Source organism: Abramis brama (genome assembly GCF_963993115.1).
Source record: "Abramis brama genome assembly, chromosome: 13".
Classification (NCBI taxonomy): domain Eukaryota; kingdom Metazoa; phylum Chordata; class Actinopteri; order Cypriniformes; family Leuciscidae; genus Abramis; species Abramis brama.
Genome location: NC_139975.1, coordinates 26049704 through 26062525, shown reverse-complemented (window position 1 = coordinate 26062525; position 12822 = coordinate 26049704). Strand labels below are relative to the sequence as shown.

General features: G+C 37.0%; 2 protein-coding genes across 4 annotated transcripts in view; both read left to right on the top strand.

Annotated features, from left to right (window-relative positions):
• The first annotated feature begins 1226 nt into the window (after window positions 1-1226).
• Window positions 1227-2672, top strand: LOC311095306 (lysozyme g-like). The gene is made up of 5 exons (XM_084133774.1): window positions 1227-1348; window positions 1500-1583; window positions 1674-1870; window positions 2046-2184; window positions 2524-2672. Exons 1-5 carry the CDS (start codon window positions 1345-1347, stop codon window positions 2655-2657), a joined length of 558 nt encoding a protein of 185 aa, XP_083989900.1. The 5' UTR covers window positions 1227-1344; the 3' UTR covers window positions 2658-2672.
• A 312-nt stretch (window positions 2673-2984) lies between these two features.
• LOC311094387 (uncharacterized protein) overlaps window positions 2985-12822 on the top strand; it is a 46618-nt gene continuing 36780 nt past the window's right edge. Inside the window, exon 1 of one of the 3 annotated variants that reach the window (XM_084132337.1) lies at window positions 2985-3108. The gene's annotated coding sequence lies outside the window, so the exon portion shown is untranslated. The remainder of the gene's footprint in view (window positions 3109-12822) is intronic. The other 2 variants (XM_084132340.1, XM_084132342.1) reach the window with 2 other exon arrangements.

Below are 12822 nucleotides of genomic sequence, written 5' to 3'. Positions count from 1 at the left end.
ATACAACGGAAGAAGTGAATGGCCACAACCCATAACGTCACTAGCCAGCACCACAGAACTACAAAGCTTCACGTGGGATGATCCTTAAAGACCTCGACAAGCTGGCTAAGATCATCACCCAGTTCAACCCAAACTCCAGGAAGGGCCACAACATCCAGTCCTACCTGAGAGTCAGCTGATGCGAGCTTGACTAACGTGACCTGCCAGAACTGACGCTATGCTTAATAGTAACATGGTCTCAACCTAAAACAATTTAGAAGAGAAGAAAACAAACAAAACAAATAATACTTCAATAATCTACCCTGCACCAGTACAGTGGCCAGTCATGGAGATGTTGTTTGCTGTGTGTGTGTCTGCTTCTTCTGCCCTTGTTTCTCCAGCGTTCGCCAATGTCTTCATCTCAACACATCACCTTATTAATAAATTAATTAACAAATTTATGAATAATTCCATTTGAGCTAAATTGACCTGTTTCTCTTAAATTAGTTAACCCCTTTAGTTAACATGACCTAAGAATTAACAATAATTATACAGCATTTAGCCTATTAATCTTAGTTCATGTTTATTTCAACATTTACTAATACATTATTAAAATCAAAAGTTGTGTTTGTTATCATTAGTTAATGCACTGTGAACTAACATGAAGGACCATATTTTTATTAACTAACATTAACAAAGATTAATAAATACTGTAACAAATGTATTGCTCATTGTTGGTTCATGTTAGTTGATACATTAACTAATGTTAACAAATGAGACCTTATTGTAAAGTGTTACCAAATAAATCAATAAAATGACTTAATCTGGCTTTGTATTAAGTGCTAGAAGACGGCTGCCAAATTTGATACATTTGTATTGGGGCCCATAACTAAACAAATCGTACAAGCATTTGATCAAGGAAGTTGAAATATGCCATGCTTCTACACTGGTACGAGTGCCAACATTTCCAGATAAAAATACTTTTTTACCACAACCTTTTATTTCTCTTCATTTTCTTCTCCTGCCTAATAGTAAAGTTAGGGATTCACTTGTCATCAAGTTGGTTCATCAAAAGTAGCTAAACCTTTTGAGGTGTATGAAATGTCCACCTGATAAATCTGCCAGCTTATGATTCACTGCGCTTGGGTGTACTTAGACTAATAATATAAAAAGGATTTAAAATTTTGCAACATTCACATAGCAAATTTTGTAACCTTACATTTCTCCACACCTCAGTGGAAGAACATCTGAGAAAAAAAAGAGAGACCACACCCTCTGTGATGGTATATAATCACGTCCTGCGTCTGATTTAGTGACAAGACTCATCAAACTCAGTGATTTGATCTCACACAGCAGTTATAAGTCATGGGTAAGTTATAAAATATCAGGTACTGTGTGTTTTTATCTGATATTGTCTGAATTATGAGGAACTTTTTGTGATTGTGTGCATAAATGTATTGTGTGCATAATTACTTAATGACTGAAAGAGCTTCAGGACATATTTTCCATGTTGCTTCTAGCATGCATTTATGGAGACGTCATGAAGATAGACACCACCGGTGCATCAGAGGTGACAGTAAAACAGGATAAATTAACCATAAAGGGTGAGAATTCATGACTGCATCCAACTCACATGTGTGTTTTTTTTTTTATTACCAATATATGGAATATATATTAACAATAATTTAAACTAGGGGTTGAAGCCTCTAAAAAGCTGGCTGAGGTTGATCTGACCCGAATGGAGAAATACAAGAGTATAATCACTAAAGTTGGCAGAGCAAAGAAGATGGACCCGGCTGTGATTGCGGGGATCATATCCAGAGAAACTAGAGCTGGAAATTTACTGAAGAATGGATGGGATACTACAGGCAATGGCTTTGGCCTCATGCAGGTTTAGATCTAATTTATTTGAAAATAATTCACAGATAGACTTTATGAGGTTCATGTAAGAGTTTGCATAAAACAAGTTTCCAACTAAAGTTTTAGTCTAAACATAGTCTGAACAAGTGTTTAAACTAAAGTTTACTAATCACCCATGCAACCAATTACCTTTTTTCTTCTTCCAGGTTGACAAACGCCACCACACTCGAGCAGGTGCATGGGACAGTGAGCAGCATATCACGCAAGCTACTGAGATTCTCATAGGCTTCATTAAAGAAATTAAAGCAAAGTTTCCACAGTGGACTCCAGAACAATCCTTTAAAGGTAGGCTCTATTTACTCAAGAGATAAATAAAGATAAATAGCATTACAAAAAGACGAATAAATGCAGATAGCACAGGTACATCTCTAAGATGTCTGCTAAAGAGCACTTAATTTGGAAAACATCTGATAAACGTCTTAGAAAAAAGCAGTTTTACACTCTAAATCATAAACATCTTAAAGTAATTTTCTAAATGTCTACTTAACATCTGATTGGAAATATCTAAGAGACATATTGCAGATGAGCAAACACTCTAAAGAAATCTTGCAGATGTAAATGCACAATGCAGGGAGTTCATCGCTCAATTTTCATGTCTCAGTTGTTGTATAATGTCTGTTCCAGGGGGAATATCAGCCTACAACGCAGGTGCGAAGAACGTCCGTTCATACGAGCGCATGGATGTGGGCACCCCAGGAGATGATTACTCCAATGATGTTGTGGCCCGAGCCCAGTGGTTCAAAAGCAAGGGTTACTGAAGAACGCAGTTATGAACCCGTAAAACCTTACATTTCTGAAAAGAGACCAACAACTCAAGATGACAAGTCCTCATTTTTAATATTAAACCTTCTGTTTTGGAATGAATGCTGATAGGATAGCCTAGCTTTTAAGAGTTTGGGCCATTTTCAAAACAAATACATTTCCTATCTGATGAAATAAAAGTCATTTATTTACTTAAATCGTGTGCTTATTGTTTATCACATCTCTTTCTAAACCCCACACCTCACCCCACACCACACCCTTCTTCGTTGCTCCTGGAAGTGGAGCAGTGCAAACACGTACTGGAACAGCTTGTTGTTTTCCACGACAGAGGGCGATGTTGAGCTAATCCTGCTCTCACACACAAAACACTGGAGAATGTCATTAGTGAAAATCTGATGTTTCGCTCGTTTTAAGGATGGCCAGATACCTCTAGGATTTCTTCGCTTCGTAAGTACATGTCTACGTTAAAGCAATAATACGTTCTTTCGGTTTTATTGAGGCTTTCTGTCGATTTTGAGCTCACTATATACAGGACAAAGCGGTTGTTTGGGAAGTTTGGGAAGCAAACATCTCCATCACTTTCCGCTAGCCCAGTGAATAATGTTATGCGAACTTTTTCTAGTGAGTTACAACAGAGAATGTCTACGGCGTGTTATCTTCCGTGGTTTATCGCATTTTGAATTCTCTGTTGTAATGTCTGCTGTAAAACAAGATAACTTAAGATAGTTGAATAGTGCTCTGTAAATATTCAGTCCAGCGAGCTGTCATATAACGCCTTTTTTTTTATTTTTTATAGACTACTAGGCTATATGTAACAACCTATAAATTCCGATATTGTATCCTGTAGCCTAAGTACCTTTTTAGTTCAACTTCTTTCACGCAAGTTCTTGGTTGTTGTTGATTGGTTGTTTCTAAGTCGTGTTTATGTAGCCTACTATCTTAATTTTTAAGTTAAAAAAAAAAAAAAAAAAAACTTCAGAGAGCCACAAAATTACCTTCACCTATTTTCTTCACCTTCAGGGCTCAAGAAAAACACATGGATAGATATTAAATGACATAGGCTATCTATAGCCTAATTGTAGATATTGCAACAATATGTTTTTTTCTTCTTCTGGGATTTACATTATATATTTAGACAATTTTGTAAATATATAATGTAAATCAATTTCTTGATAAACTTTTCATATATGTGAAAATATTAACAGCATGATCTAGTCACCAACATATCTAGAAGGTTAAACAGTTAAGTTAAAAGAAAAATAAAATGTATTCTACAAACTAAATTGCAGGTTTTCATGCTCTTTAGGAAAAAAACATCTGTGTTAACTGTGTCTGTGGTAACAGTGTTAAGATTGTCTGTGACGCTTGATCTGGCATCACCCTGCTGCTCAGAGATCAAATGACCCTCCTCTTGCTCTCAGTTGTGTGTGTGTGTGTGTGTGTGTGTGTGTGTGTGTGTGTGTGTGTGTGTGTGTGTGTGTGTGTGTGTGTGTGTGTGTGTGTGTGTGTGTGTGTGTGTGTTGATTACTGTACAGGTAGTACAGCCTCATCATCAAATTATGAGTTTGGTCTCAGAATCATGTCTCATTTGATGCCTGGCTATACGTGCAATTAGTATTTGGAGAATTTGACATGAAATTTCAAGCATTTTCAGTTTAGAGCCCTGTGGTGTGATATGTTAGAATTTATCATATTATTTATCAGTTATATGCTGACCTCATATTAATTGAGACACTAGATTTAGATATAGATTTAACTTGTGAAAATATTGGTGATTTAAAGGGTTGAAATTTTGAAAAGAAATGGTAAATATAGCTGCGAGCAGCGATTGCGGGCCCAAGCCGGTGGCACCGCCACCCTGGTGCAGCTATATTTATATATATATATATATATATATATATATAAATAATGCAACTATATATATATATATATATATATATATATATATATATATGTAACAAAAAAAAAAAATATATATATATATATATATATATATATCAGACAAGTAATATTCTCTGTCTTGTCCCTTAATGTTTTTTTTATATATATATATAATTTTTTTTTTTGGATGCTAAACTATTGTTTATTATAGGCTTTGTACTTCACTCACGTTCCAATATTGAAGGGAAAACTTCACATGCTCTTCACATGCGCAAAAATGTGCTTGGAAACATCACAGTTGAGCAGTGATTTCTGTGAATAGTATGAATTGTACTACTGTCTATTTAAACAGAGCAGTGTAATTTTTATATGTTAGGTTGACTATTTTATTATTATATTTTATTAAGGCTATAATGAACAGGCTGCGATGTCAAGATTGCAATGCTGGAATGCACAATATGTTGTTGTTGTGTTTGTGTGTGTGTGTGTGTGTGTGTGTGTGTGTGTGGCGCGGGCGCGATCGAACAGTGGAAACATAAAAATATAGTCTCCGTAATTTTATTCATACAGGACATCATTTAAATTGCAATGTGTTTACTTATATTTATGTACACTCACAATAAAACACAACATTGTGCTTTTGTAAAAAAACATTCAAGCAATCCCACCCCCGAAATGGCGCCATTTTTAAAATGAAACTAAAATGCTCACGGCTGCATGGGCAATATGTGTATACAGCGAGGAACGAGCAGAACAGAGTGAATGTTTTTTAGTTCATTCCTACTGGACGTCCATATTTCACTTTCGCTTTTAAGGTAGCGATTTAAAAGCCCCCACCGCGCTGTCACACATCGATTAACCAGTGGGAAAAAATTCTCAGTCACATCGCTAATATATTTATATATAAATACAATATACAATGGGCCTACCTGATTTTGAACACAAGAGGGCAGTATAGCCCTATGTATGACTTTTTTCTTTTAACTAAATAGCTCATTCTGGCTGTTTTTAAACTTGTACATAATTCTTGAATTAAAAAAAAACTGAATAAACCCAAAACTGGGTTTAGATCTGATATTTGTATAATTTTATATAAAAATAAATAGTGTATAATTAAATTTTTAGAAGATCTGAGACGTTTTCTGATTCCTTTTTTGACATTACTTTAATCCCTCGCCATAGCAAAACCGTTTGAGATATTCAATATCCGTTCACAATTTAGCATCTTTAATGTATTTTCATCATGTTGAAAAAGTTTGGTGTGAATAAAATAAACCACTTAGCAGGAGTGGGTAAAAATGCAGAGGCTGAATTTGCAAATAAATCCACATTCAAACCAAAATATCTGACTTCCTCTTGGTCAGAGCTAATGATTGTAAATTAGAAAATTGTCCGACTCGATGAGACCAATATACTTACTGATTTTTATAATTGTGGGTAAACCTAACCCCCCCACTTTTGTCAAAAACATTTTGAAAGTGACACACTTCCTGCTACCAGTTGGTGGCGCTATAACTTTGACTCACAATAGTTACATCCATCTGATCGGCCTCTTACCACCAACACACTGCTGAAGTTTCATCAAGATCAGTTAATGTATGCAGAAGTTATACCACTTCGTGTTTCTCTTTTCTCGCCATAAATGCGTTTCCACGCCACGGCCAAACCGTTCGAGATATCAAAAATCCGTCCGCAATTTAGAATCCTCAATGTCTTGACTTCATGCACACAGAGTTTGGTGGCGATTTAATTAATTTTCTAGGAGGAGTGTTTCAAATTCCATAGCAAACGTTCTCCAAACAACACATAATAGCTGACTTCCTGTTGGACGGAGCTAATAACTTAGAGTACGGAAGTTGTTCGGCCCGATGAGATCTATATGTGTACCGAGTTTCATATTAATTCATGCAAGTGTGTTTGATATATGGACCAAGTTTTCAGACCGTGTTCAAGGGGGCGCTGTTGAGCCCCCCTGCCACGCCCGGTTACCAGCTTCAGCCCGGCACTGATGGCCGTGGGTTCTGAACTGTGTGCAAAGTTTCAAGAGTTTTTGAGCATGTTAAGGACCCCAAAAGCCCCTGAAACCTTGAAAAACTAAGATTAAATGGAATAGACAAATCCCCCACCCCCACCCCCCTACACACACACACACAGAGACGTAGGCTAGAGGCAGAGAGAGAGGGAGAAAATCCTCTTTCAAACCAAAATATCTGACTTTCTGTTGGTCGGAGCTAAGGAGTATAAATTAGAAAGTTGTCCGGCTTGATGAGAACAATATACGTACCAAGTTTTGTGATTCTAGGAAAAACTAAGCCCATGTCTTGCACATGTCTACTGGCTAATAAATGTGATGTGTCTGTCGAGTTTCATCCAATTTCAAGCATGCTAAGAGTCTCAAAAACATCAAAAAAGAATATTAAAGTTTGATGTGTTGCCATGGCAACAGTATCTAAGATATCAATAATCCTTTCACAGGTCTACATCTGCCGTGTGTCTACATTATACACATAAATTTTGAAGCAAATCGGGTAAAAATAAGAGAGTGATTTCAAAGCATTTTGAAAGTGGCACACTTCCTGCTGCCAGTTGGTGGCGCTATAACTTTGACTCACAATAGTCACATCAATGTGATCGGCCTCTTACAACGAACACACTGCTGAAGTTTAATCAAGATCAGTTAATGTATGCAGAAGTTATAACACACTTCCTGTGTCCCTTATTCGCCATAAATTCGTTTCCTCGCCACGGCCAAACCGTTCGAGATATCAAAAATCCCCTGGCAATTTTTCATCCTCAATGTCTTGACTTCATGCTGACCGAGTTTGGAGGCGATTGGACGAATTTTCTAGGAGGAGTATTTCAAATTCCAGAGGATGCGTTTTTCAAACAACCCATAATAGTTGACTTCCTGTTGGGCTTTTGTAAAACTTAGAGCACGAAAGTTGTTCGGCCCGATGAGATCTATATGTGTACTGAGTTTCATATTATTACATGCAAGTGTGTTTGATTTATGGACCAAGTTTTCGGACACCATTCCAGGAGGCGCTGTCGAGCCCCCCTGCCACGCCCGGGTACCAGCTTCAGTCCGGCCCTGATGGCCGCGGGTTCTGACCCGTGTGCAAAAATTCAAGAGTTTTTGAGCATGTTAAGGGCCCCAAAAGTGGCAAAAAGGCGAAAGAAAAATAATAGAAAAAAATAATAATAATAATCCTAACGAAAACAATAGGGCCTTCGCCCCTTCAGGGCTTGGGCCCTAATTAGTTACAAGACCTAAAATATAGACAAATCTAACATGGGAGCTTGTTTTCGCTATGGAATAAAAAATAAAAAAGGTAACTGAGACCCAACAACTGTGAGTTTATACTTTATATCTCACAATTTAGTTTTTTTCCCCCAGAATTTCAAGTTATATGCTTGCAATTTCAAGAAATAAAGTGAGAATTGTGATATATAAACTGACAATTGTGAGGGAAAAAAAAAGTCCAAATTGTAAGATGTAGGCTAAACACAATTGCGAGAAAAAAGTCAGAATTGCAACTAGGGCTGCACGATTTGGGGAAAATGTCATATTGCGATAATTGAGGTCAATATTGCGATTGCGATTGCGATATGCGATATAATAAACAAATGGTTTCATGAGTCAACTTGCTTGGTTCTCAAGGAAAATAAATGCACACACAGATTAGTGATAATCTGCCTAAAGAAAAAAAGTTCTTTAGTCAAGAGCAGTGAGTGTTTTTCTCTGTTCCCTTTGTTCTTTGATTAACTTTAGCGACAGATATAATTAGTGGCTACTGTGTACTGTCCCTTTAAGACCAGCCGCTGCTGTCAGAGACGCGGATCTCACACGCGCCTCACAAGTCATCACAACTCTTCACGTTCATCATAAGACTACTCTTATGTTATGAAGATACTCGACACAAAGACATTTTGGCATAATTGTGTGTGTTATTGTTCGTTCAAGCTCGAAAGAGAACTGTATTCTGGCATGCTGTTTTGTGCGCACGCACGATATTAGCGCAAGTCTTTCTGTGTGTCACAGTCAGGACATTCACAGGCAGAGCGTTCATTTTTGTCTTATCGCGCATGAATGGTTTAAAAGCATTTGCATGAATAAGAGCGGGATCATGTAACACTAGCCAAAGGATGCCAAAAATTAACAGATGCTGCGTTAATTGCGTTAACAGCGCTAATTTGTTTATTTAATATAAAATCGCAGCATTTTGCGTCATATAATCGCGTAGGCTTGACATCGCGATTGCGATATGATTAATCGTGCAGCACTAATTGCAAATCTTTTTTTTTCTCGGAAATGCAAGTTTATATCTCACAATTTGGAAAAAAAATTAAAAACTAATAAACTTTATATCTTATAAAGTAATAAACTAAAGTAGAAATGCACGATATGCCGGTTTCACAGAAAAGGCTTAATCATAGCCCCAGACTAAAATGCATGTTAGAGCTGTCTTAACTGAAAGCAATCTTAAAATAAATCAGTGCCATTGTTTTGTCTCAAGATGCAATAATGTTCTTTTTCCAAGGCACGTTTATAAAAGCTACTTAAATGTCCTAATTTAACTAAGGCCTAATCCTGGCTTAATCTAAGCCTTGTCTGTGAAACCAAGGCTAAACTTGCAATTCTGACTTTGTTTCTCGCAATTGCAAGTTTATATCTATAAATTCCATAAAGTCAGAATTGTGAAATAAAGTCGCAGTTACAACATGAACAAGGGTTCAAGCTTCCATAATGTGACATACATTTAAAAAAAAAAAAATTCTTTACCTTGTTAAAAACAAGAGATGATGCATCACACAACATCTACAGTAATTGACACTCATTAACTCTCTGTATTTCATATGAGTTGTGTAAGCAGGCAAATAGCTGAACTGTACTTTTATAGGTTATTAAGCCCCTCCGAGCATGTGTTAAGAGAGCCTGTTGTCTTGTGTTGATGATGAGCCATGTTAATAGTCCTGTTGTGTCGATACTTTCTAAGATACTTAGAAAAGAAAACGTCGTAAAACCCAGGGTGCAATTATTTCATTATGATCGTCTCATTAAACTATTAAGACACTCCATTTGGAAGCCTCCCTCCAGAAACGCCACACACCGAGTTTTAAAGAGCCTGAAAAACAGGGGGATACAAAGTTAACTGGTCACAGATAGAGGAAAAGAGCAGCTGAATGGGCCGTGTTCATTGGTCAAGCTGTGTGGACCCAGCTGGATACTTTCTATTGTAAGGGTGAAGGACTTAACGGACACATGGAGAGCCTGGCCTGCTCGTGGCTTTGCTTTAGGAGTTCTTTCTCAGGAGAAGATAGACTTTGCATGCTGAGAGGAACTTATATATTCATCTTATAAGTTATTTCGAAACATCAATCCACACGTCCCGCTTTTCAGGCCCTATGAGCCGAGGGGTATCATTTCTTGGGTTATTTACAGTTTGGCATACATGGCCTTAATTAGAGTGTGGGGTAGAGCGCTGCCTCAGAAGATGCGTTCCAGATGTGGGCTGGAATTCAGAGAGCTTTGTAAAGAAAAGAAACAGTGCTCTGCAGGAGATGCCTAAAGAAACTTGAGTCAGAGAAAAGTGTTGAAGGGAATTGGCAGAGTTGAGATGGGGAGGGGGTGCAAGTTTAAATATTCATGACTATGTCTATATGTCTTTAAAAGAATGTAGTCAATTTTGTTCTGGCTGATTCTGTGCTTAGATGTTTAATGTAATTGAGTGAGGGTTGGTATTACAGCACTATCACCTGTGACGGCCTGTTCCAAATGCATACATGTAAAAAAAATAATGATTTTAGGTTAAAATTCACATGGAAAAGTATATTTGAAAACTACACTCTAACTCTACAGTTCAAGTACCGTTTGGGGTCGGTAAGACTTTTTAACGTTTTTGAAAGAATGTTTTGAAAGACAGAAGATTAACGTTCGGAAACTTCCCCGAAGTTTTGGCTCAGATTTTTGATTTTGTTCATATTTTTTCTGAAGAAAGAAAGACAAACATAAATAGTGATGAAAGCCAAAATATTAAATGTAATGGATGTATATTGACTGACTAATCCGCTATTTTGTCGAGGGGGGCAAAATTACAATTTTCACAGCAGATGTGGAGCCAAATTACAGGGGGTAAAAATTAATAAAAAGATATTTTTTTTTTTTACAGAGATTGCTAGGTTTATCAGTTAAATCTGTTTAATTTCGCAATCTTTGTTGCATTTTATGCCAACGGTGATGGTTCAAAAATGGGAAAAAGTACTTCTTGTGTCTTTTGTCCTAAGTTTGCATGCCTGTAACTCATGAAATATTAAAGATATCTTAGTATCATTTTAGATTTTGGTTTTTAACAAATATTTATTTTGGTATCTTCATTTTTATTTTATTTAAAGGCCAGATATGGACACTTTGCACACAGCTAATTAATATGTTGTATTTTTTTTTCTTCATTTATGTATTTATTTCGCCAGAAAAAGTTGACACGGAATGACCCAATACTATTTTTTTTTTCTTTAAAGAATTCAAAGGAACAGCATTTTTCCGAAATGGAAATCTTTTGTAACATTATAAATGTATTTACTGTCACTTTTGATCAAATTAATTCATCCTTGCTGAATAAAGGTTTTAATTTCTTTAAAACATAAAAAAAATCAAATAAATCGGATTAACCCCAAACTCACCCAACCCTAACCCAACTAACCCAAACAATTGAATGGTGGTGTAGTAATCTTAGATGCTGTAATAAGTTTCTCGTATCGTTTGGAATCACCTTTTTTTCATTAACTAGCTCAATACTATTCCATGTAGTCTAATGATCATGAAAAGGATGCATAATAATTAGCCTATAAAAGAATTGTAGCAAATATGACATGTCCTGTAGTGTGATATGCTATACATGACATGTCAGCTTTGCAAAAGTATTTAACTATTCAAATATGAAGAAGGCTGTAGAGGGAAGTCAAGGACGTTTGATAGAGTTTGTTTTGCTGATTATCAGACAACCGCATACTATGACTGAATGAATGAATCTACTGATAATATGGCCCTTTTGAGGAACCATATGCCTGAAACAAAATAGGGTTTCTTCGGCGGCAGAGCAAAAAGGTCTCAGGAAATACCAACGTGTTTTTTTTTTTTTTTTTGACATTCCACCCAGCTTTGAGGAAGAGAACTGTAGGACATATGCCTGCAGTGCAACTCCATAGGCATTCTGTTCACCATATGTGTGAGGTAAAAATAAAGGGGTTTGAGCACCATTAACGAGTGTGAACTTGATTTCTCTGGATACCTATGTTGGTCTAAGCAGTTTAGTATGAAAGCCAGATCTCTCCCAATACCGGAAGAAAATACTCTTTCGAAATCCAGCATTTGCCATTGTTTGTGTTTAAGAAAAGGAATCATCTGGCGGAAAGCTTTGTTTACACTTTTGCTGGATACTCCTACACGATTTGCCTGAGGGGAAGGAAAGTATTCAAAACGGGCAGCAAGGCGAAACATTTGTAGGCTATGTAGTGAAGACGTATGGTTTGAGGTTGAGTGCACAACACATTTTCTAAAGAAAACAGGGTAAATGACAAATGTCCTGTCACTAAATCCGTCATTTTCAGCCTGCTGAAGCTTGCTCTTTAAAAGTCATCTTTTTACCTGCATGAACCAGAAACACTTTGGTAAACGTTTTAGCTAAGACGTAATTTCCACTATTACACAGTACGCTCTTAAAAATAAAGGCTCTGTTGGCATTGATGGTTTCATGAAGAACCTTTAATATCCATGGAATCTTTCCATTTCACACAAGATTCTTTTTAGTTCTTCAGATTAATAAAATGTTCTTTACACAAATGGCGCTTTTCCATTACCAGTACCGACTCGATCCGACTCGACTCGGCTCGCTTTTCGCTCCGTTTTCCATTGCAGATAGTACCTCCACAATAGTACCTGGTCGTCATAGCGACGCCGCAGGAAACTGCCGTGACTTAATCTTCTACGCGAGACACACCCGCTACCCACACACACAGGACAATGGAGGAAATCGAGTGTATGCTGTTTTTGGATGTTTTTGTTTTTGCTGTTTTTTATTCAGGATACTCCGTCTGGCACGTGCAATGATGTGAATAGTGACGATTCTCTCTGACCAATCAGCAGTCTGCCGTGTTTTCACGTCACATTTTAGTATCGCCTCAGCTCGCTTAGAACCTCGCCGGATGTGGTACGAAAAAAAGTACCTGGAAGCAGGTACAGGTACAACTTTTACACAGTGGAAAACCAAACAAAGCCGAGTT

What these genes read in the sequence shown, in the direction of transcription:
- LOC311095306 (XM_084133774.1), top strand. An exon ending in ATGGCTTTGGCCTCATGCAG is followed by an intron (nt 1,871 to 2,045) that starts GTTTAGATCTAA and finishes TTCTTCTTCCAG; the next exon opens with GTTGACAAACGCCACCACAC. An exon ending in TCCAGAACAATCCTTTAAAG is followed by an intron (nt 2,185 to 2,523) that starts GTAGGCTCTATT and finishes TGTCTGTTCCAG; the next exon opens with GGGGAATATCAGCCTACAAC.